This window comes from Macaca fascicularis, chromosome 18 (assembly GCF_037993035.2).
Source record: "Macaca fascicularis isolate 582-1 chromosome 18, T2T-MFA8v1.1".
Taxonomy (NCBI): domain Eukaryota; kingdom Metazoa; phylum Chordata; class Mammalia; order Primates; family Cercopithecidae; genus Macaca; species Macaca fascicularis.
Window position 1 is genome coordinate 72,360,903 of NC_088392.1, and position 25,637 is coordinate 72,386,539.

At 42.5% G+C, this 25,637-nt stretch overlaps 1 protein-coding gene and 1 non-coding gene across 33 annotated transcripts in view; one reads left to right on the top strand and one right to left on the bottom strand.

Annotated features, from left to right (window-relative positions):
• DLGAP1 (DLG associated protein 1) overlaps positions 1 to 25,637 on the bottom strand; it is a 961,867-nt gene that overhangs the window by 276,727 nt on the left and 659,503 nt on the right. For all 32 annotated transcript variants that reach the window (XM_074022767.1, XM_045378186.2, XM_045378189.2 and 29 more), the window contains one exon: positions 25,423 to 25,637. In XM_074022767.1, coding sequence (XP_073878868.1) covers positions 25,423 to 25,637 — 215 coding nt within the window. The remainder of the gene's footprint in view (positions 1 to 25,422) is intronic.
• On the top strand, positions 22,713 to 22,816 carry LOC123570119 (small nucleolar RNA U13). The gene has a single exon (XR_006694125.2). It is a non-coding gene; the product is annotated as a small nucleolar RNA U13 (small nucleolar RNA).

Consider the following 25,637-nt stretch of genomic DNA (forward strand, 5'->3'; position numbering starts at 1 on the left):
TTCTTCATCTGAAACATGAGAGTCGGACTAGTTATAATTCCTCAGTTTCCTTCCAGTGCTAAAATTTAATCATATCAGGCAAAGATGATAATATGGCAGAAAGATAGGGAGGAAACTTTTAAAAGATGAAAATAGATGACTCCAAAACAACAGAGTCAGTTAGATGTTTTTGCCTCATTTCCCCTCGCTTAATCCTTTCAATCCTCAGTGCTTGGGAAAGGTGAATTTTCACTGACCTGCCCTGCCTTCAAAGGAACAGACCATGGAGAGTGAGTCATCTCTATCCCGCAAACATTTCAAACATGTGAGATACTAAAGATGATTTCTACTTCTACAACACCTTTTCTTCTGAGGATTACAAACAGCTATGATTAGGTTCATTTGGCAAATAGGAAAATTTGCTCTTTGAGTTAAGTAGCTTTTCAAGGTCATTACACATTGGCAGGCTCCTCCGGCACTCGGCTTTGTGAATCAGATGTAATTCTTACAGGGTCAGGCTTGGCAGTCCTATCACTATCATTCTAGAGCTACTTTTGTCATATAATGTAGCCATTATAAAGGAGAGCTACAAAGCACCTGTAAATACACAGAGAAATGGTTATGAATCAATGTTTAAGTGAAAAAAGAGTAGAACACAAAGCTACATGTCTATTATTGTTACAGCCACCTAAAAATATGTGTGCTATGAACAAAACAGTGAAAACACATGCTGAAAACAAAGAACAGCCACAACAGAACCATTCCTGTTCTGTGGTGATATTACAGCTAATTGTTTCATTTTCAAACATTCTTCTAATGTGACAGATCATTTATACATTTATCAATTCATTCGCACAATTAATTCAGCACGTACTCTGTGCCAGCTCCTACAGTGCTAGTACATCACGGAAGAAACAGATGGATATTATGGTGCTAGTCCTTGACTGAGCCCTCGCTCTGAGTCTAGCAGGGGAGAGATACATGTAGATGAACAGTTCCGACACAGTGCAATACGTCTCGTAATGAGGGTCTTTCGGATAATTTACTAGAGAAATGTTTAGAAGATATAATTAATGGACTTTAATAAACCTACCACAGAGATAGGACTTTAATAAACCTCCCACAGAGGCTGTGGGAAGAATGGTAACAAACAGAGAGGAAAGAACAGGTAAGAGACTGAGCATGAAAAGTCCCCTTGTGATAACTTTCAACACTGAGGTGCCAGGGAGCCATCCAGAAAAAGCTGGAAACTTCTCAGAGATGTGGAGCTCAGATGGAAGGCCAGGATCAAAGAGGTAAGTTTGGGGGTTAAAGCCAAGTAGGTAACAGATGAATATGCAAGAATGGATGAGATTGTCTAAAGAGACTATATTGGATGAGAAGAGGCAGTGATCAAGGCAGGACCACAGGATGTATCAATATTTAAAGAGACACTGAAGGAAGGGGACCCCCAAAAGACACTGAGAAACTGTCTGATTTTTAGGAGGAGAGCAAAGAGAGAGGGGCAGCACTTAAGCCAACAGGAAAGTTCCTAGAAGATAGTAGTCAACAGTGTAAAATATTATGGAAATGTCGAAAAAGATGAGTATGCAGAAATGTCCCTTGGCTGTGGCATTTGGGAGGACTTGAGTGAGGTTAAGAGTGATGAGGACCCAAGAGTTAATGCGAAATACCAAGGAGGTGACAGATATGAAACAACAACAAAATGGAAATATCTCAATTTAGGTACCATGCTAAGATAACCAGCAATAATATTTTTAATGGTCAGAAGCTATGTTTTAGGAAATATCATAAGCAGTAGCTCTGGCACATAGATTATTTCAGAGTCAAAGAAAATTCTTTTAGCCTAAATGTGGGCAAATGTTGATAAGTTCTTCATGGCTTTCAAATGTCAACTAGGTACAGTAGCTGGTTTTTAGTTTGAGGAGATGCCTATTAGCCCGCAGATGGTATGTCAGAATCAGTGGAAAATTATAAAATTCTCAGTCTCCAAGAAAAATTTTAGAATGACCTACCTTCCTTCTCTTTGTTTACTTGGTAGACAAGCCTAGTGAATGGTGGAACTTGCCTCTTTTTTGTTTGGACAGTTTCAAAATCTTCCTGAGTCTCTGCTTCTTTTGTTTATTTTTCTTTTTTTTTGAGACAGGGTCTTACTGTGTCACCCAGGTTGGAGTGCAGTGGCATGATGATAGCTCACTGTAGCCTCGAACTCCTGGGCTTAAGCAATCCTCCCGCCCTAGCCTCCTCAGTAGCTGAGTCCACAGGTGTGCATCACAATGACTGGCTAATTTTTCAAATTTTGTGGAGAGATGGGATCTTGCTATGTTGCCCAGGCTTGTCTCAAAATCCCAGGCTCAAGTGATCCTCCTGTGTTAGCCTCCCAAGTGCTGGGATTACAAGCATCAGGCATGGCGCCTGGCCAGTCTTTGTTTCTTTAATCTTCAAAATGAGTAAGTTGGATTAGGTTGTGATTTTCATTATCAACTTGATTAGAGAAAAGCAGGAAACAGACATCAGATTTAACTCAAGGAAGAGTATTTGCCTGCATTTTCTTTTAAATTGGATATACCCATGCAAGAATTTGGGGAAAAGGGAAGGACTCACGACTTGCAGGGAAGTGGATGGTGCATTTGTGGCGGCAGGCAGTGGGGAAGGTTTCCTTTGCAGGAGTCAATGGGAGGGGTTTGGCAGGGCTTCAGCATCCGTCACAAGGGGTTGGTAGATTTATGTGCTTCTCTAGGAGGCCCCTGAACTTGTTTTCAGCATGAGATAAATCACTGTCACTTTGCAGACAGGCACAGACAAACATGGAGGCTACTTTTGCTTCATTAAACAAAAGAACCAACCAGGCTCCCGCAGATGGGGTTTCTGCCTCTTAGAAATGACAGAATCAATTAGTGCAGGTTCACCACGATGGTACACCACGGACATGGCTTTTGGGCTGCGGCAATAAAGACCTGTCAACTCTGATGATGTTTCTGGAGAACGGTGGGGGAATATGTGGCAGCTCCTCGGGACCTGAAAAATGATATCCCTCAGAAAAGCAGGCACAGGCATTGTAATAATACACTTGACAAGCACCTTATCTTCTAGGAACTTTGCAAGACATGATGATAATTACTAATCAAAATTGGCTTAATATAGCGTAGCAGTACTCACTAGAAATCAGCACAGATGGGAAGGGTGTGAAAACCAGCATTTTGTTCTCTCGTGATTTCATACACATTTGTTACTCCAGTGGTGTCAGAAAGCTCAAAGTGGCTTATAAGAACAATGGATCTAAAAGTTGGCTTGAGTCCAGAGCTGTCAAAGCTTAGTCTGCATTGTATGATGCCATTTATTGAAGCAAGGTGATGTGCACATGTGCGTGTGTGTGTGCGTGTATGTGTGTGAGACAGAGAAAGAGATGAATTGATAGAAATCTTATTCAGACAAAAACACAATATTAACTTAGGAGTCAATGATAATCATTATGTAATATATGGCATTATACGTAGTCATGTATTTTGTGAATTAAAATGTATTTTCCTAGAAAGTATAACAATTTCAGTATTACTGAATGTAATCAACTGAAATGAAGCACAGTTGAGATAAGCAAATGAAGCTGGGTGTGGTGGTGCACGCCTGTAGTCTCACCTACTTGGGAGGCTGAGGCAGGAGGATTGCCTGAGCTCAGGAGGTTGAGGCTGCAGTGACCTATGATTTTGCCACTGCACTCCAACCTAAGCAACAGAGTGAGATTCTGCATCTAAAAAATAAAATTAAAAAATAGGCAAAGGGGCTATTTATCATTTTTAACAGCAAAGTAATGTGTTAATCCCTGTCTGCTCCCACATCCACACTGAGGACCACCCCCAACCCCACTGTAGCTGGCTGGCTAGAGCCCTACTGCAGGCCACATCTAACCTGGTATCATTGCACTGCAGAAGCCCCACGCCCCAGCCCTGTAACCAGCTGGCCCTGGGTACTCACGGGCCTGCAGGGCAGCAGCCCTCTTCCCTAACTCCAGCTGTGGGTACTTAAGATATTATGATGGGGCTGGGCGTGGTGGCTCACGTCTGCAATCCCATCACTTTGGGAGGCTGAGGTAGGTGGATCATTTGAGGTCTGGAGTTCGAGACCAGCCTGGCCAACATGGTGAAACCCTGTCTCTACTAAAAATACAAAAATTAGTTTGGCTTGGTGGCGCATGCCTGTAATCCGAGCTACTTGGGAGGCTGCGGCAGGAGAATTGCTTGAACCTGGGAGGTAGAGACTGCAGAGAGCCGAGATCATGCCACTGCACTCCAGCGAGACTCCATCTCAAAAAAAAAAAAAAAAAAAAAAAAAAGATATTATGATGGGACATTCTGTCTTGACATCATACTGGTCTCTCTGATGGAGACCTTGACCTCTCCCTTCCCTTCTTTCAACCCCTTCTGCATGGAGGTTGGACCTTGAGCTCTGCAATTCCACTTGCTGTCTTGGCCTCCACTACAGGCCAGAAGGAATGGGATAGTCCCACTAACCTGACAATGTGTGTCACCACCATCTGCGGCCACACCTCACCATACAGACTAGCTTCTCTGGGTACCGGTGTCAGCCCAGATTGAGCCTGTGTTGGCTGAACTGCTGCGATAATGTACTGGGGCTTGAGCATGTACCTCCCAGATCCTGTTGGTCCTGCCTGACCCCTCAGCATTGGACGCTGGCCCTGCTTCCTGGACAGAGCAGCCTCAGGATGGTTCGTGCTGCTGCCATCTGTGAAGCCTGGCCACTGTGCCTCTTCCTCCACCTGCGGCACTGCTGGTGTCTCGACCTCCCTCGGGGACGGGGCCAGGCTTTGCCCAACTCCACTGAGCCACTGGGCCTGTGGAGGCTTCTTCACTAGGAGCCTCAAGGCCCTCGGTAAGTATCACAGCTCAGAAGTGCAACACTGTTAATACCCCATGGAATACGACTCGACCAATGAAAGACAGACCAGGAGGAATTAGCAGATGAATTATTTGCCCCCTCTCTGAGATGGACTGTTTCGGCACGCCGTGGTTCCATGTGGTCCAATAGCCAGAGTCGTCCATGTGATCCAATAGCCAGCTCTGTTTCCTTCCACAGCCCACATCTGATCCACAAATGCACCCTGCCAGCCCTGCCCTCAGGATGGGCGCGTGCCTGTCCACTGCCCCACCCTGCTCTCACTGTCGCTGTCCTGGAGTGCTATGCAGCTTCTCCTGACTCCCATCCTTGCCCCCTCCAATTTCTTCTCGATAGAGCAGCCAGATTTATTCCCTTAAAGTGCTGCTCCTCCACCCAAGGCTGTTAGAGTCACCGTGTCACTCAGAGTACAACTCGGAGTGCTCCCTGTGGCCTCCAGGCCCCAGGCTGTCCGGCTCCCTTCTCTCCTGCCTCCTTTGGTCCAGCTTGCTACTCATGCTCTCTGCTGTGGCCGCCCCTGCTCTCCTCCTGCACGGGGCATCCTGCACACCAGGTGCACCTCCAGGATCTGCTGCTCCCTGTCTGACTCACTTTCCCCTTGTACAGCTGCATGCCCCACCCTGTGACTCCCTGACACTATCCCCTTGTGACTATGGCCTTTCGGGGTCACGGTCTCTGAACAGCACCTCCTCCTGTTTAACTTTTTCCTTCTCAGCTGTTATCTTAGTCTTCCCTGCTCTTTATGTCTATCTGTCTTGCTGATTTTTGTCTTCCTTACTAGGATGCAAGCTCTGTGAAGGCAGGGGCTACTGCCTGTTTTGTTCACTGTGGTATCCCCAGCGCCCAGCACAGTGCCTGCTACACAGCAAGGTTAAGTACCAGCTGAACAAATGAACCCATGAATGAATGAAGATACCGCATATACTTAAATGCTTTGTTCCTAACTCTGCACGTCTCCCCCATCTCCTTTCTCAAGGAGGGCCTGGCTGGCTAGGTCGCAGTTGTCTCTTGGTTTCACCTGCCCTCAGACTCTCCTGTTTGGCTGCACACCTTCCTTTAACACTTCTCTATCTGTGGCAGCATGGAAGGTGACAGCTCGGAGGTCAGTGATGAGGCAGGAAACTCGTTAGCTGGGACAGAACATATACAGAAGAGACTCAGTGCAGCTGACAGCGTGCATTATTGTGATACATGTTCAAAGCCCATCTCGATTCTAGGCACAGATTCATTTTTTTCTGACTTCAAAACTCTCCGTGTTAAAAATCTTGCTCTTACTACCTTGTTGAACTTGACTATAGCAATGGGGAATGACACCTGGAAAGCATCCCGTGAAGAACCCACTCAGGATGCTGTCAGTCAGCACTGACACGGGGCTGGAGGTGGGAGGCTCCTCTATGTGTAAAGAGAGCTGCTCACACTCGGGGCTTTTGTGTGGGACAGGAAAGGCTGACATAAAACAATGGGGTTGAATCATTCATGTGGGAACACACGTAGCCACAAAGGTGTGACTTGGCCCACTACCCCACAAAGGGCAGGTTGCAGAAGCTGGCAGAAATGTCACCTAATTATCAAGGTGGCTGTGTGGCTGGGAGTTACTGCCCAATCTATTCAGCAGGGGAGGGAGCTCTGCCAATTCTCAGCACATAGGATCTGGCTAATCTGATAACATATGGAGGAGAAAAAGTGCGTCACCGGTTTCCTCTCGTACCACGCCTGACTTCTGCAAAGCGGCTTCTCTCCCACTTATCTCCCACTGCGAGGCCTTAGGCATTCATTCCCGTGTGATGGAATCAGCATCCTGAAGAACGTGGAATATCTTAGAGATGCAAACGATCCAATGAAAACTTATTTATTGGTCAGGGAGAACGTAACTGAAGCCAATTTCCTTGTGAGTTACTCACTTACTTCCAAATTGGCGTGAGTGTAAGACTCTGTGGACATATACAACTCATTCTAGCTGGGATCCAGAGGATCACAGAGACACTCACTGAGTGTCCTAAGTGACAGGGGAGTTGGATGTCATGAAAAGCCAGGAAGAAGCCCCCAAATTCCTTGAAACAGACACAGGGATTTTCTTATTGGAAACTAAGCTAAACACTTATTAAAAATATATATTTTCTCCATTGTCCTCATCTGTTTTCTTTTTTCTTTTCGAGACGCAGTCTCGCTCTGTTGCCAGGCTGGAGTGCAGTGGCACGATCTTGGCTCACTGCAACCTCCGCCCCCCGGGGTTCAAGAGATTCTCCTGACTCAGCCTCCTGAGTAGCTGGGACTACAGGCGCGTACCCCACCCCCAGCTAATTTTTGTATTTTCAGTAGAGAAGGGGTTTCACCATGTTGGCCAGGATGGTCTCGATCTCTCGACCTTGTGATCTGCCCACCTTGGACTCCCAAAATGCTGGGACTACAGGCATGAGCCACCGCGCCTGGCCTGTTTTCTATTTTTAAATTTACTTGTATTATTTACTTGTTTGTTTATTTTTAGAGATGAGGGTCTCACTCATGTTGTCCAGGCTGGACTCCCAACTCCTGGGCTCATTCGATCCTCCCACCTCAGTCTCCCAAGTAGCTAGACCAGGAGATAGACAGGCACATCACCTATTTTCTTAGGGTTGCAGGGCTTGTTGAATACAAATTATCTAAATAAAACACAAAGGTTCTCCTTGTATATACCAGCCAAAACCCACAAAAAATGTGTTATCCTTTTATTGTATGATCTCATTGGACATCTGGAAGTGCTGGGAAGAATGAGCAGGTGGAACGAGCAGGGCTGCAGGATTGGGCCAGTCTTAAAGGGATGCTATCAGATGGCCAAACGGCTCATATGATTAAGGAGTTAAGGCCCAACATCGCCCACTGGGTTATTGCCAATTAGCAGCCAGGTTTCTCCAGCAGCCCCAAGCAAACATTACCACCAGTTTTGATTACTGTTATCGCCCCTCTTTATCTGTGTTCTGGGTTCTAATGCAGACATAGAGAGAGAGAAATTAATTTGTGATTAAGATAGGCAAAGCACTCAGACCTGTAGACTCAAAATTGTCCCAGGAAATCTTCCATAGTGAAGATTTCGAGGGAAAAACTCTTCTATTCTCATTTCTCACTGGTATTTAATACTATGGAAAACATCCTGGTTGTGGAGTGAGAAGTCCTGGGCTACACTCTGGTCTGCCCATGATCTGTCATTAATGCAACAGATTCTCCTGTATACAAAGGGGCTGTTTAATGATCAAATGAGATACAAACCACAAACTTTTTACAGTTGTAAAAACTACATGAAAACTTAATGATTTCATGAGTACTGCATATGACAAATGTTTCTAATAATTGTAACACTCCATTGGTAGGATTCAGGTAGTGTGTTCTCTTAAGAGGCCCTAAAGAGAGGGAACATGCGCTGAGTGACAGCCCATCAAAGAGCTCCTGTGAGGAAGCAGACGTGTAAGGTGAGCTCGATCCATGAATACGCTCTAGACCTGTCAGTCACAGCCGCTCAGCCACTGAGCTAAGAGCTGAAGCATGAGATGGAAACTGTTGGATCCTCACCATGCTATCAAAGCAAATTCCAGCAGCAGGCACATTGCTGGTAAAAATAATGCTCAGAATTCACATTTTAATAACTTAAAATGCATTTACTCATAGTTTCTTCTTCATGGCTGGGGTGCATCACCACCCTTCCATAAACGATTATACTCAAAGACAGAAAATAATATCGGATGCTATGGACTGAATTGTTTTCCTCCCAATTCATATGTTGAAGCCCTAATGTCCAGTGTGGTGGTATCTGGAGATGGGGTCTCTGGGGAGGCAATTAGGTTTAGATATGATCACAAGGTGAGAACTTCATGATGGGAATAGTGTCCTTATAAGAAGTGACACCAGAGGCTGGGCATGGTGGCTCACGCCTGTAATCCAGCACTTTGGGAGGCTGACGCGGATGGATCATGAGGTCAGGAGATCAAGACCATCCTGGCCAACATGGTCAAACCCCATCTCTACTAAAATACAAAAAATTAGCCGGGCATGGTGGTGTGGGCCAGTAGTCCCAGCCACTCAGGAGGCACGGCAATCACTTGAACCTGGGAGGCGGAGGTTGCAGTGAGCTTGGATCGCGCCACTGCTGTCTAGCCTGGTGAGAGAGCAAGATGCCGTCTCAAAAAAAAAAAAAAAAAAAAAAAAAAGGACACTCAAGAGCTCTGTCTCTGTCTGCCACGTCAAGTCAGTGAGGAGGTGGCCCTATCTGCTAGCCAGGAAAAGGGCCCTCACAGAACCTGACCATATTGGCACCCTCATTTCAGACTTCCAGCCTCTAGAAAATAAACTTTTGTTAAGTCACCCAGTCTATGGTATTTTGTTATAGCAGCCGAGCAAACTACCAGATGTAGTTCAAAGGATGAAAAATACGAATAATAAGAGAAGAAAGAAAGCTTTATACTGTTAAAGGCTGGTGAGCATAAAAACAGAACATTCTGAACATTTTTAAAGTGGGAGGGAGGGGTCAGGTGGGTCACTACACACAGTGTTGGAAGAGTGTGTTTTGCCCGAATTGATCAAATGAGACAAGGACTCAGTGTTATCATAATGTACTAGGAAAAACAGTCTGGGATACTGTAAGCCCTGCTTCCCCAGTGATATGGTTTGGCGGTGTCCCCACCCAAATCTCATCTGGAGTAGCAGCTCCTATAATTCCCACGTGTTGCCGGAGAGACCTGGTAGGAGATAACTGAATCATGGGGGCAGAGTCCCCCATACTGTTCTTGTCGTTGTGAATAAGTCTCAAGAGATCTGATGGTTTTATAAGGGGAAACCCCTATCACTTGGCTCTCATAGCCGCTCTTGCCTTCTGCCATGATTATGAGGCCTCCCCAGCCACATGGAACTGTTAGTCCTTAAACCTCTTTTTCTTTATAAATTACCCAGTCCTGAGTATGTCTTTATCGGCAGCATGAAAAGGGACTAATACCCCCAGTCACTGAATTCCTGTAAACACAGGCAAAGGCACTAGTTTAGAACGATAGGTAAAACACTTAGCGTCGCCAAACCCGAAGTTAATCATTCAACTTGCCAGTGAAACGCTTCCAACAGAGGAGAGGAGTCAGGGAGAGATGAATAAAGGACAGAGACACAAAAGCAGCCACACAGATCCACAGTCAGAGAACAAAGCTGGGGATAGCTTCATGGTCGGCCAGTGAGCCCTTTGGGGTGAGCGACGTAAGGAAGTACCTTCTTTCTAGGGACAGGGACAGGGACAGGGATGGACCTACAGGGATCAAAGGCTACAGGCAGCTACAGCGTAGAAAATAAAACACAGTCCAGGGCCCATCCTGGGGGATTGACTTGGAGAGGAAAGTAGGATTCCAGTTCCGTGCGGAAGAGCCTCATGGGACTTGGCACATGGAGGGTGTTGAATAACCTGGTCTCTGAATGCATCTGTTTGTATGGTTTTATTGTTGTCTTTTCCCTGTAAGGCTGTTTATTTATTTATGTATTTTTGAGTAACATTTTAGCTTGCACACAGGAGATGCTAAGTATATGCTTACTGTATAGGGCATTCTAGGTAAGGTGCCTAACATAAGTTGGCTCAGTTAATTCTCACAATATTTTTTTTTTAATAATAATTAGAACCATTTTTAATTTTTAAAAAATTTTAACATTCTGATCTCACTTAATGGCCTCAATAGACTTTTTTTTTTTTTTTTTTTTTTTTGAGATGGAGTCTTGCTTTGTTGCCCAGGCTGGAGTGCAGTGGTGTGATCTTGGCTCACTGCAAACTCCACCTGCCAGGTTCAAGCGATTCTCCTGCCTCAGCCTCCCCAGTAGTTGGGCTTATAGGCACCTGCCACCATGCCTGGCTAATTTTTGTATTTTCAGTAGAGATGGGGGGTGTTTCACCAACTTGGCCAGGCTGGTCTTGAACTCCTGACCTCGTGATCCACCAGCCTTGGCTTCCTAAAGAGGTTACAGGCATGAGCCACTGCGCCCAGCAATAGACTCATTTATAAAATGAAAAACAAAAAGCCACAACCAGAGAAGTCACTCACATAAGGCTGCAAATTTGTAAAGTCCAGATTTGTACACAGTTCTGCCTTCTCTTATTATTTCAGGCTGCCTGTAAGTCAGCTGGACTGAAGCCCTAGGGGCATGGGTGCTGCCAGAAAGGGAGAGGGAAGAAGAGCAGTGTGGCTACGGTGTGCTGTCCCTTCTGCGGGGGTTTCTTCACAGCGTTCCTCTCATTCCTGAAATTATTTCATTTCCAGTGGTAATGAGGGTGACCAGCAGACCCTGTTGTACCATGTCACTTAAAAAATGTAGTGCCTTTTTTTTTTTTTTTGTAAACACAGGAAACACAAAACCATTGTTAGTATTTTTAAAATTATCATTTCAATTTTATATTGTTACCTCCAGGGCACAGTGAATGATCATGGAAGCTAGACAGAGGCTTGCCAAGCTGTTTTCCCCGCAATACTCAGCTCAGCTACTTAAAGTGTCGGTGGTTGCTATGGGCAACCACTTAAATAAACTCAGGGAAAGTGTGGGGAGTGAGGGCTGAGGAGTGCAGGCAGTTAATGGATTTACCTAATTCAAAACAAAACAAAACACCTCGAAATTTTTCCCCAAGGATCATTCTTCCCTCCCGCTAATACTTCTCTACCTGAGATGATTGTTTTCTTTAAGACAGCCAAGGAAAGAGAAATGAGAAGAAGGATCTTAACCTATCATATGAATAGTGAAGTCCATCTCAAAATATTCAAAAAGGAAGAGAAGCTGGAAAATTCTAACTGTTGATCAAATATTACCACTGCTGTAAGTTAAAAAACAAACAAACAAACAAACAAACAAACAAAAAATGCACCTAGTTTTAAAATGGCCCCTGGATTTTTCTTCCCATGGTAGATAGCTTATACTCAACCCTGAGTGGCATAGTCTTAGAACCTAGTTTTCCCAGCAGGGAATTGGAACAGCAGGTTTTATGATTATACTTGTCTATTTTGGCGGGTGGGAGCATATTTTACTTTATATCCTGTTTTTTGCTTCATTTTCATTTTCTTTAAATGATTAAGTGCTTTGAGATGCCAAGCCTTCATGTTTATTGAAGTTACTTTTACACTTTTAGCTAATTCCTGCACTCTTGCCCAAGGCCTATACTCCCATGACCATGCTGATAGGTTGTGAATATCTCTTTTTGTTATAACTAGGTCTTTTTGTCTTCCATTGCTTTGCATAAAGAATATTACCCATTCAATGAGGGAAGTGGTTGCATAAATTATAGTACAGGCATACAATGGAATACTTTGCCGTTGTTAAAAAGACTGTAGTTAACCCACAAGCATTTGTATAAAACAATGTTTAAGACCTAATTTCAAGTGAAAAGAGCAAATTGTAGAACAGTATGTATAAAGAAAGTTTAGACATGGGTATATGTAATGTATGCCTAGAACATTTCTGAAAAGATTCGTAAGAAACAGAATTCTTACCTCTATGGAGGGATAAAAAGGGAAAGAAGAGGGGAGGGGGACTTTTACACATTATTAAAATATTTCTTGGTGCTGTTAAAATTTTTATGAGTATTATATTTTGTAATAATAATAAAGGAAATCTTCCTATTATTCCTAAACAAAAAAAAGAGACTTATATGGGTATGGTATATATTGGGGAATAGCGTATCACTACAGTAAGCAAGACAAAATAATAGCAGCAGCAACAAGGAGATTTGACCTGTTGTATTAGGCTGTTTTTGGGTCACTAGAAAGAAATACTCGAAGGTGGGTAATTCATAAAGAAAAGGGTTTTAATTGGCTCATGATTCTACAGGGTTTATAGGAAGCATGGTACTTGTAGCTGCTTCTGGTGAGTGTTTAGGAAGCTTACAATCATGGCTGAAGGTGACAGGGTGTCAGCATGTCACACGGTAAGAGAAAGAGAGCAAGAGGGTGGGGAGGTGCCACACTCTTAAACAACCAGATCTTGCATGAACTCAAAGTGAGAACTCAGTTGTGATGATGAGGACAGCACCTAAGCCATACCTTAGGGATTCATCCCCAAGACCCAAACACCTTCCAGCAGGTCCCACCTCCAACACTGGGGATTACGTTTCAACATGGGATTTGGAGGGGACAAACACCCAAACTATACCACCTGTCCTTGGTTGGCTTTTGATTTTTGGTGCCCTTATTTATCTGTGTAACTTCGTATATCAGCCCTTTCTGGTACCATCCTAATCTCTGCTTCTACCATTCTTTCCTAGCAGTACAACTTTCTCTAGCCTCTTACTTGATTTCAAATTGTCTGTCTCCAATTTGTCTCTCTCTATCTCATCTAGAGGCAGGCTAGTATAGTGGCTAATGACATGGGCTCTGGATTCAAATCCTGGCTGTGACACTTGTAGCTCTGTGACCTTGGAAAGTCAATTAAATTTATGTGCCCCAGTTTCCTCCTTGTATAACTTAGTCAATAATAATTCTTGTCTTATAGGTACTATTAGTTATTATGTGAATTGTGTCTGGCACAGAGGAAGTGCTTCTAAGTGTTAGTCATTACTATTCTTCAAGGTGATTTTTTGGGGGGTTAAAATGAGACATATTCCAACAACAAGAAAAACAAATAAAGAAACCAGAAGAAAAAAGTAAGAGAAAAGCACAAGAAATGCTGTAATTGGATTTTTGACTCCACACCATGCAGGCCATCTTTTTTTTCTTTTTGAGACGGAGTCTCACTCTGTTGCCCAGGCTGGAGCACAGTGGCGCGATCTCAGCTCACTGTAATCTCCGCCTCCCGGGTTCAAGTGATTTTTGTGCCTCAGCTCGAACTCCTGACCTTGTGATCCACCCGCCTTGGCCTCCCAAGGTGTTGGGATTACAGGTGTGAGCCACCGTGCCTGGCCACGCAGGCCATCTTTCTAAAATAACACTTACATCACTTCATTATCTGGCTCAGCTATCAGTGGTTTCCTATCGCTCTCTTTATTAAAACAAAATGAATTCTCTGGATATTTAAGGATCTTACTTAGAAAAGTTCTCACTTTCTATCCAAAGATGGCCTCTCACTTTTAAATACTCTTCTAATACACTAGTCAACTTAATTTCTTTATACTCAGACTAAATTCCTCCTCCCTAGTCTGTTGCCTCTCAGTGATTATTCAGATTCCAAATTGAATCCTTTCTCTTTCACGAAGTCATCCCTTCCTCTTTTCAATTCATATTAATTTTTCTCTTTTTTGAACAAATATAGCACTTTTAGTCAGAGGTAACATACATAATGTAATTTCACAACTTACAAATAATTATACAACATTGTGTTCATTGCTCTTGGCGGCACTTAATCGTATATGTGCAATGGAGACAGAGTCTGACAGGTCTCTTGTCTGCCTCAGGGCAGCCAGCAGCTTGAAACTTTGATTCCTCTGGAAAGAAGTCTTGGTTGAGAGTGAGATGACTTGGGTCCTAAACCTTGCTGAAGGGCTTCAGTGACATACCCCTTTCCTTGGGGCCTGCATATCCTCATTTGTAATATAAAAGGGTTAGAATCATCTTTGAGGTTCCTTCTAGTTTTGCTTCTAAGGTTTTTCATTTATTCTATCTCTGAAGAAAGGCTACAGGAAAATAATGCTGTTGGTAAAGTGGCAAATGTTTAGAAATGGACTTTTTGGGAGGAAGAAGCTCTGCCTTGTAGAGCGTGTTGATTTCCATGGTGTAAATATTCCAGTCATGGCCAGTATGGCTCCCAGGATGACCAAACTGAATATGGAGTTGGGAAGAGATGTCCACCATTGGCTCTCATCCGACTACTGGACCCCGCCTAGCATTGTGAAGGGGCTCCTTTCAATGAAGAAACGCAGCCTCGGGCTAGATGAGCACGTCCAGCTAGCTTTGTCTCTAGCTTCTCTCACTCTAAAATTCCAACACAATCTTTCTTCACTGAGTGGAGACGGCAACGACAATGGAAAGTGCTCCCAGCTTGGCTTTTCAAACCCAGGCTCTGAAGGCACAAACCTCAGGACCAGGCCAATCTTCTCAGGTGCCTGTACTCACAGCAGTGTCCATTCTCTCTTGGAATCTGGCACAGGAATGATGCTACCGAGGTGGTGGCAATTTTATATGCAGTTGGTAATCTGGATCTGTTCCGAGAGCTCTCAGCTCTGCTTTTTCTGGGAAAGAGGTGTGGCCCGCAGAACTAAAAGAAGGTTCTGAGCTGTAAGTCAAGAACAATGTCCAGATGGTGGAAACAGTCTCCAGACTGTTCAGGGAAAAGTCCTCAGAGTTTCACGAGTCAGTGGGAGGAAAGAAGTTGGAGAGAAAGTAGAGGGCTGGAGCTGAAGGCCCAGGCTCTGCCTCGTGAGGTTCACAACCATTGGAAAGCCTTGGTGTATCAGTAAAGTGTTTGTTAAAAATCAACTCTAAACTCCTTCTGACACCGTTGGGAGGATCTTATCATATGTACTAAAAACACTTGATGACTGTTATTTCCAATTATTTATGTTAAACAATAGGCTTAGAAGAAAATTAAAATATTACTAGCTATCAGGATAGATGATATTTTCTCATTGGTGTATGTGCGTTCATATATATATATATATATATATATATATATATACACACACACACACATTTTTTGAGACAGAGTCTGGCTCTGTTGACCAGGTTGGGGTGCAGTGGCAAGATCTCGGTTCACTGCAACCTCTGCCTCCCGAGTTTGAGTGACTCAGCCTCCTGAGTAGCTGGGATCACAGGCACACGCCACCATGCCCAGCTAATTTTTGTATTTTTAGTAGAAATGGGGTTTTGCCATGTTGGTCAGGCTGGTCTTGAACTCCTGGCCTCAAATGATCCGCCTGCCCTGGCCTCCCAAAATGCTGGGATTAGAGGCGTGGACCACCACGCCCAGCCACAAATAATTTTTAAAGAATGTTGGAGTAGTTAATGTGATCATTGAAGAAGACCCTTCCCAACTTCAAAAGGACTAGTTAATGCTGGTGCTTCCTGCCCCCTCATAGAACTAGAAGGAACTGGGATTCCCCAGATGAACTAAAGGAAATATGCTAATGTTCAAAATGGATAACAATACTAGGGATGGCTGCGTGGATATTTTTAACAAGCTAATGTATACCTGCCAGACTGAGCTCCCAGCCTCCAGGTGGGCTGGCAATGCAAAGCAGGTTGAGAAGGAATAGGGAGCTTTTCAGAGAACCACAGATTCAGAAGCAGAGGGAGGGGGAAGAATCAAAGAGAGCACAGACACAGTCAAAGGATGCTGGGCAGATGTTAGATGGCAACTCAACTCAACCACTGCGCATTAAAGCTACTCGTGGAGGGTACTGTTCAGGGCACCTTAGGCATAGAGGGATTGCGTAATGATGCGTTAGCATTTGTTCAACTTCCCCTCTGGGATGACGACTCTGTGCCAAGTGACTCAAAAACATTCTTTCAGAGAGCATCGAATCTCTTTCTACACGAGGGACGGGGAAAACAGACCAGTGCTTAAGAAGGCTATATTACCTTAAGAAATGTTAACACAGTGCTTCGGGAATTCTTAGGAGGAAGAAATAATGGCCGACAGCCAGAGGTTAACTTTGAGAAGAAGATTTAAAAGAATGGAGACTTTCTTCTCGTCTTCTCCCCCATTAGATCGCAAGTTCTGTTGTACTGGGAATCCTGACTACTATAATATATCCCAATGCTTAGCACATAGTAGGTGGCCAAAACTGATAATAATGATGGCGATAGCTAACATATATGGAGCAACTACTGTGTGCCAGAGACGGTGCTAAGTGTGCCACATACACTGCACCTTCTTGAATCTGCATAATTACGCTTGAACAATCAGTGGCTTGTTGAAGTGGCTTGATGTTACTTCCCATGCAAGTGTTCTGTGCTTGTAAGGGAATAGCAGGAAAGAAGATCTCAAAGGAGAATGGAGTCTTACTGTGACACTTTTGAATGCTACATTTGGGACTTTGTGCCTAGGCAACATGGGATTCAGAAATAATATTTTAGCAACCTGGTAGAAAGTCTTAGAGAAGGAGTTGGAGCGGAGAGAGGCTGGGGGCATCAAGACAAATGGGTCCATTGCAATCACTCAAGTGAAAAGTAGTAAAGCTGGAAGAGGTAAGAGGTGAGTTGCAAAGTTTCCAGACTGTATTTAGAAAATGATCATTCCACTGATAGAAAGGGAAGTGTCAGGAAGAGAAGTGATATATTTAGGGGGTACTGTGTTATGTGGGTGCTTTGAAATCTCTTCTTCCTGCATGCTTAGCTTGAAAATACAGGATCAATGCACAGATCAGACGATGGTGCAGATCTTATGATACAGTCTTAGACTCTTCAGGCTGGAAAGATCTTATATAGACATTTTGTCTGTCTTGCTCAAGCAGAATTATCCAACGTCTCAGAGGAATATAACTCAGCTGGTTTCAAAAGAGGCCTTGGAAGTTTTCTCTAACAATTTCCAAATTAATTGATTGGATAATTAATAACTTTGCACTTAGAAGTTCCTCCTTGCAGCTAACCTGAATTCCCTGGGCTGCAATTTTGATCGAATTTCTTCCTAGTTTATAGATAGGAATGTTGATGGTTTTGCTATTTCAAATGCATCTTCTGTAAACATACATTTATTTAGGACTTACACCCGGCCTGCTTCTATAAAGGATTAGAGGCACCTCCTAATATGTCTACCTAGGCTTCCTTTTCAAGAAGCTTTTCTTATTCCTGCAAAATGTCCTTCCGTCTGCATGCATAAGAAGAATTTCTTTAATAATAAATGATACAGCAAAAGTAAAGCTAATAACGTACTATGCCAACTAAATAGTAACCTGTAAACAAAACAAAAGAAAACAAAAACAAAAAGAAACTAAAAATACCACCCTTTCTTATGCCAGGCAACACGGATTTTTCTCATCAGAAAATAATTCTGACCAAAACGATCAACTTTAATACCACCAGCCTCTGAATTTTAAGTTCCTTTCTTCTTTGTAGTGCCTGCTTTTGCCATTCTTAGACTTTTGTGTGTGTGTATGTGTGTATGTGTGTGTGTGTGTGTGTATTTTTCTCTTCTACTTGACTCTGGAAAACCAGATTTTAGTAAAGCATTTAGTGAATATTGAAACCAGGTATAAATGTAGGACACAGTACTTAAATTATTAAAGTTACCAAATGTTTGTTGCATGAATAAATGAGTGAGTGATTGCATGAATATAATTTCTGATTGTAATTAGGGTGTTCTCTTTACCTCGTTGTCTGCACTTTAACGGGAACATAGATATTAAATTGAACAAATGGCAGGTGGCAGGCAGACAAGACGAAAGAATTTTGAGGCTCTCTGCAAAGAGAAGCCGTCCTGGAAGGACAGTGGGCAGCATCTGTGATCGGCACCACCTAAAGGAAGTGGGGAGTCTTTGTTTCCAGAACCCCCAGCCAGGGCCTTCCCTGGCTCCCCTCCCTCTGCTGTCTTAGGGCTTTGTTTACACAGCCCCTTGAAGCCAGCTGTCAAGGGTGCAAACCTGGTCTGCTGTCCTTTGAAGAGGGTTCAGGTTACACACGGTAAGCCATAGAACAGATACAGGCCCAGGACTCATGATTGTATTAGTCTCCACAGAGCTGAACCCAGGCTCCTAAGAGTCCGTCCCTTCTTCCTGTGTCCTCTGTCAGCCAGCACCTTCTGCAGCTCTGATTCTTTGGTCATTGGTCCTTCTTCTCTGTACCTGAGGCTAAGCCTGAGTCACGCTGTTCTCAAGATCCTTCCTGTTTCAGCTGCATGTTTGATGTTTACACTTCAGACAGAGAACTCACTTCACTGCAGGCTTCTGAGGCCCCTTCAAATCCATCCTTCACTCTCACAGTCTGTTTTGAATGTCTGTTTTTCCTGGGTACCACTTGTCAGTTGTCCACACCCAGCTGATCTTCCTTTCCCCTCCATTATTAAACGTCTTTTAAATAGCTCATCACTGCACTCTTAGTAAGTTCAACTTTCCGTCCAGCTTTTTATCTTTTCTGCTTTCAACACCTGGGCTCAAATCTTAGCTCTGACATTTGATTGATAGGTGACCTTTAAAAAGTTATTTAATCTCTCTGAGATGCAAATTTATCATTTGTAAAATGGGCAAAATTGCATGCATAGAGTTGTGATGATCAAAAGAAAACATGTATGTAAAGCCCATAGCACTCAGTCAGGCACTTAGAACCTTGTTAAAATGTAAATATTCCTCCTACTTAAAAAAATTATTTTAAGTTTTGGGATACATGTGCAGGATGTGCAGGTTTGTTACACAGGTAAACGTGTGCATGGTGGTTTGCTGCACCTATCAACCCATCACCTAGGTATTAAGCCCAGCATGCATTAGCTATTTATCCTGATGCTTTCCCTCCCCCAACCCCTGACTCTTAACTTTTAAACATGTCTCCATTCCTTCTCTCTAGAAAAGTATTTGGACTTTCTTTTATTCTTTCGCCTCCTTTAAAGACACACAAGGAGTTCTCACCTCTCTGTAGTCATGATCATTGTAGAAACTTTTCAGTCTATGCAGGCTTCCTTTCAACACAGGCTTTTCTAAAGAGTAATTATACAGCAAGAGACCAGGATTTGGTACAGACTACAATACTCACACGTGCCCACATCATTTGGAGGAGGGCATTCATTTCCCAATGAAGGAACATTTTTTTTTTTTAAACTAGGAGTGGTGATCTGGGACTGAATATAATAGGCGATAGCTTGTATTAGGTGTTTTTTTCTTTTTCAAATCAAGCTGATTTCTAACAAAGTTTTGAAAGGTATTTAGATAATTTGTAGATGAGCAAGTGACAATTTTTCTGTGAGCAAGAATGACTTTCCCTGTTTTAAATGTGTCACATTTCTTATTATATTGGAAAGTGGGAGTGAGGAGTTAGAAGGATAGAGGATAACAGAAGAAAGTATTGTAGTAAGGGAAGAATGGGACACTACCCTGAGTTTATATCACTGATCACTGAGGACGTTAATTCACAACTTCGTGTGGCAGGTTGTGTTTTCTTGTTCTACCTATCTTGTGAGGAGCATTTGCTGTTGTATGTTACAATGATACAGAGGAACAGGTAGGAGAGGAACAAAAAAGCATTGGGCAAAACAGATATTTCATACTACTTAGAACAGAGATGGGATGATACAAATTGCTATGTCCGCAATACGGTTCATATATTTGGGGAAAAAAATAGCGGTGCTCCAATCTTCATCCCATCCCCCTCTTTCTCGAGCAAGAAAAGGAGAACGAGGAGCAGCAGGTAGGTAGGAGGGGAGTGTATGACGTGAGGAACAGGCAAGGACACAGCATGTCCAGGAGGAAAAAAGGGGAGAAAAAAATGTATACAAGATAAACAACAACAACAACAAAAGAGACTACAGCAAGAACCTATGGTTTTGGGTTCCTTACGTAGAAATCAACGCATTTAAAATATCCAGAATTAAGGTTGAAGAAGAACACTCCATCCACCTCTTCTCAAATTATTTTCTTTACTAATACTACTTTCTTTTGTCTTTAAACTGTGAACCGCCAGCCTACCGTGCCTCGTTCTTATAATTATACACATCAGTGCTGAAAGGTTCCTGGGAGATATTTCCTGTAGACTAAAGATAGCACCTGTGGGCATCTCGGATCAATGAATCATGGTGGCTGGAGCCCTGCATTGAGACTGGTTCAGGGGCTCAGTCTGTTCTCAATCGGTAGGGCGATGGGATCCATCAATGCTGGGATTGGCTAATGCTGTCTGCCACAGGTTTGGGGTGGGAGGAGTTGTAGGGAGAGCCACTTAAGTGGTGCCATCCATGCTAAGAGACTGAGACTCTCATTTATGAGGAGGTTCAGAGACATTAATCCATTTGCCAAAAGGCACACAGCTACTTACTATTTTTCCAAATTTAAATTTAAAATTTTCCAATTTATCTAAAACAAACAAAAAAAAGGTTCAGGGCCAGGGGGAAAAATGAAGATTAAGAGGATTAACCATCCTGAAAATGAAAAACAATTTGCCTTCAAGGCATTTAGAACTGAAAATAAATCTTCCTGAAGCCTTTCGTCAGACACTTTATCAAAATTGCTAGGAGCTCTGACTAGCTCTCTTGCAACGGCCTGGGATCCTTCTCCCCAATTTCAGAGGAGTTTCAACATCTATAATATTAAAGAGTGACTATTTCTTCTAGGGGAAGAATTTTTCTTAGTGCTTGGATAAAGAGATGAAGTATTAAGTCACTTTAAACTATTATTCATGTAGGATTAATAGATATTTGAATTTAACTTCAGAATCTTTTAAATGACACCCCACTTAGTATAATTTTTAAAAAGTTCTTTCTGCAGTGTATCGAATAAAAGTCCCAGATGGGATTTGGACTAGGTTTTAACTAATCATGGTAGCAGGCAGTAGTCTCAGTTCTAGAATAAATAGCACTCCAAGTAAGAGACTTATGTTCTTCATCAGTGCCAGGCTGCAACGACATGCTTTGAGAGAACTCTGGCCTCTAAATGTCTCCTCTACTTGCCTGGAAATTTACTATTAAACATTCAGAATTTTTTGAAAATATTAATATTCTCGGGTGATATGCCATTTCAAATTTATTGTTAGCTAATAAGTAAGGAAGAAAGAAAAGCTAGTGATGAGGTGGAGCGATTTGTTAATAGCTGTGGGATAAGAGAAGAGAGTGACCGAAATAATAGTTTTCCAAGAGTAGTTACAGGAGGGGTTTTGCTGGCCCAAAGATGGACTTCACTGTCTCAAAACTACTCCTAACACCACAATGTTTAACTGACCTTAGGCCTTATATGTCTGAGGACCCAATGACTAACACTAAGCAGCTGATGAAAAACCACCCACATAAATAAACCCTCAAGATGCCTTTGGAAAATAGAAAAGAAAAGAGAAAAACAATGTAAGAAAGTGTAGGAGTGCCTTCTCTTCAACATTTCTGAGAGAAGATGGGAGTTGAAAACCTTAAACAAAATGTTGCCCCAATCTCACTTGCCTAATTTTAGTTATCTTGGTTCAGGGCTATGATTCATCCCTAAAGCTGTGAATTGCTGAGGAGGAAGGAGGGAAAAAAATCGACTTAAATGTCAAAGAAGTAGGAACATAAATATAGTTTTCTTTTTTGAGGAACTAGAATTCCAGGATATGGGGATCTTTTTTCTCATAAGGGACTGAATCCTTCAAACTTCTAGAAAAATAATGATCTGCAGTCCAAACATCATCAAGGAATGAAAGACAGAACTGATTATGACTCATGTCATGTCTGAATTTTTGCCTTTTTAGTGTGTTTTCCTTTTTTTCTTTTGTATCTCTTTCAATCTGGTTAAACTATTAATTAATTAATTAATTTTGAGACAGGGTCTCTCTCTGTTGCCCAGGCTGGGGTGCAGTGGCTCAATCATGGCTCACTGCAGCCTCGACTTCCTGGGTTCAAGTGATCCTCCCACCTCAGCCTTCCAAGCAGCTGGGGCTGCAGGTGCGCACCACTACACCTGGCTGATTTTTGTAGTTTTTGTAGAGACGAGGTTTTGCCATGTTGCCCAGGCTGGTCTCAAATTCCTGGACCCAAACAATCTGCCCACTTCGGCCTCCCAAAGTGCTGGGATTACAGGTGTAAGTCACCGTGCCTGGCCAATCTGGTTAAACTAGAGGTCACTAACAATTGTATGCAGTCGAAGATGACGGAGGTTTAATGTGTAGACTGTAATGACAAAGGGAACTCATAAACTAGGTGAGTGTGAAACGAATAGAGGTAAGTAGAACTATGAGAAATGATTCTAGGGGATGTGATGGTAGCACAGGGAAGGAAGATATGTTTAGATGGTTGTCTAAGGTTCTCTTGTGATCCTTTTGTGGATCATAATCATGATGATTGAGTTTTCACAGTAATATATGAGATGTGCTTCCTTCAAACCTTGTGATGATATCGGCACATTATCCATCTTACATAAACATAGGAAAAAAAAGTTCTCTTTCCTGCCAAAGAATAGGGGACAACAGAGATGGTTTGGGGAAACTCCATCCTAAGTAAAATGTTTTCAGTTTAGTAGGTGTTCTCCTGTCCACTTATCACCACTTTGAATTTCCGTAAGTGGGGAGGGAGGAAATAGCAGTCACTAACTCATAACCAGTTCAACATCTTCACCCTCTGAAGGAGCTGGCCCTCTACCATCAGCCTAGCTGTCATCTGCATGTTTGTCTCTTTCTGCTCTGAAAACTTCTGAGCAGTAAAAGAAATATATGGTGGTCACAAAAATATGGTCCAGGACATTAGAGGAGGGTCATACTCCTCTACATCCTCTACATTTCAGTGATCCTCCACATCCTGAAGCTATGAGAGTAGCCCAGGGCACGATTGTGATGTTGATTTCAGCCCCTACCCACCACCCCTGTCCTCAGTCTCCTCAGAGCACCCTTCTCATCTTCCTCATGGCTCTGCATCTTCCTGTTCTCCTCTTACCTGGATATCGCAGTGGACAAGAGCAGTTCCTCTATCTTATCACCCAAGACCCAAAGTATCACTCAGCGAATGTGACCAATGCATCTTGATGACAACCTAACAGGATACTCAGGAGGTGGAAAGGACTCTGGAGGTTGCTGGTTTAAGTGACTTTCCTGCCCATTGCAATTCTTTTCTTGCATCTTCAGAAAGATGTTAACCCCACAGCCATGACTACCTAGCATTGTGTCTAGTGGAGAGATACTTTAAGGTCCATAGAAGATATTTTTTTCAGAAGGGTCCTTGGCCTCCCTCGTTTCATGTCACCTTGGTCCACTGCCTTTATTACAAATCCAGTTCTTTAATTTTCTGAGCATCTGCTAGGTGTGCCAAAATACAATGAAGATTTGTTTCTGTTTTTTATTTCCATGTTTTTTTTTAAGCTCATGTGGCAATGTTTTGGGTCCAATTCTGTTCTCCAAATAGATATATTGAAGTCCTAACTCCTACTATCGGTGAATGTGACCTTATTTGGAAATAGAGTCTTTGTAGATCTAATCAAGCCACCAAGTTTGTGGTAGTTTGTTCTGACGATTCTTGAAAACTAACACATGTAGTAAAAAGGCAAAGAGGAAGGGCAACTGAAAGCCAAAGAAAGAAAGAAGGGGTTTTTTTCTTGGCTTAATTTACGATGCGTTGGTGTTAATTTTTGATTAAAACGATCCAGAATTGTTCCACACAAACACTTGACAAATAATTCATGAGAGGCTGTCTCTGTCCGGTTCTTTAAAATACAATATACTCTGCTATTTAAATAAATTCCCATGCACAAGAGTCAGCTGTTTTTCAGTGCTCTTGATTAACAAATAGGTTTGTTTTCCTTAACTCGACGGCATTGATTTTTTTGTTTTATTTATTTTGTCTTTTAATATTTTATTGAGTAACATAATATAAATGCACGAATAGTAATGTTATTTCATCAAAATACGGAATCAATGGCACTTAAAAATATGAGTTATCTGTAATATATTTTTCAGGTCCAAATGGAATTCTATCTATTTTCTACATTTCAAGACTCTAAAGAATGTACTCTCTATAAACAGCATTTAGAATTAAATCAGGTCTGGTTTAAAATAATCAATTTCAGTGGTTTCCTGTGGAGTGCTGTTCTTTGTTCACAAACAGCACAAATACAGTTAAGGACTACAGTCATATGCTGCAAAACAACATTTCAGTTAATGATGCATATAAGATGGTGGTCCCATAAGATTATAATACTGTACTTTTACTGTATTTTTCTATGTTTGGATATATTTAGATAAACAAATACTTACCACTGTCTGAGAGTTGCCCACAGCATTCAGTACAGTAATTTGCTGCATAGGTGGGCACCTTCGGAGCAATACGCCACACGATACAGCCTAAGTGTGTAGTAGGCTAGACCATCTAGCTTTGTGTAAGTGTACTCTATGATGTTTGCACAGTGAAATAACTTAATGATGCATTTCTCAGAATGTAACCCCATCATTAGATGTTGTATGACTATATTTATATTTTCAAACAAAACATTTTTAAGGCCTTCAAATTGTAATACGTATTGAGTGCCCAAGTTTAAAAATGTATGTCAAGAACCTTCACATATCCAATTTGCAAGCATGGCCACATTCTATAAGCTTCTCCAAGACAATCTCTATTATGTCACTCAATTATCTGAAAAATTCAAGAGTCTTAAGAAAAAGTTCTTGTATGTACTTCATGCCCGAGCAAATGTTCAATAATTGGGATACATGTATATTCTTATTGACCAGAAATTTTAATTCTTTTCAGAAGCCATTCTGGATTTAAAAGAATCCAGAACGGCTTCTGAAAAGATTGGATTGTTTCTGCTTCTTAGAGATGAGGGGTTCAGCTTATGATCAATGCAGAGCACATCTGTTGCCCCTCTCTACAAAGGCACTGGGGTACAGACATCAGATCTAAAGTCACAATCAATGTATTGCACTGCTCCACCTGTAGGATGTTTCTGCCCCACTTACTGTAAGAGACACACCGTCTGAGCCTCGGTGATAATACAAGCACCTGGACTATCACAAGTGCAGGGTTAGGACTACTTACTTGAGTGTGGTGAGTTCTGTAAGGGATGGCTGAGTAGCCTTGAGATAGCTTTCTCTCCGTGCAGCAACTTTTGGAGAAGGCTTGGGACTCGTGTCTGAGTCTCCACTGTCTTCATCCCCCATGGCCTTGATATAACTACCACTCCGCATTCTTCGGCATGGAATTTCATCATCTTTACCTCGAGGGGTGTACCCTGTCCATTCATCTTGGGGAAC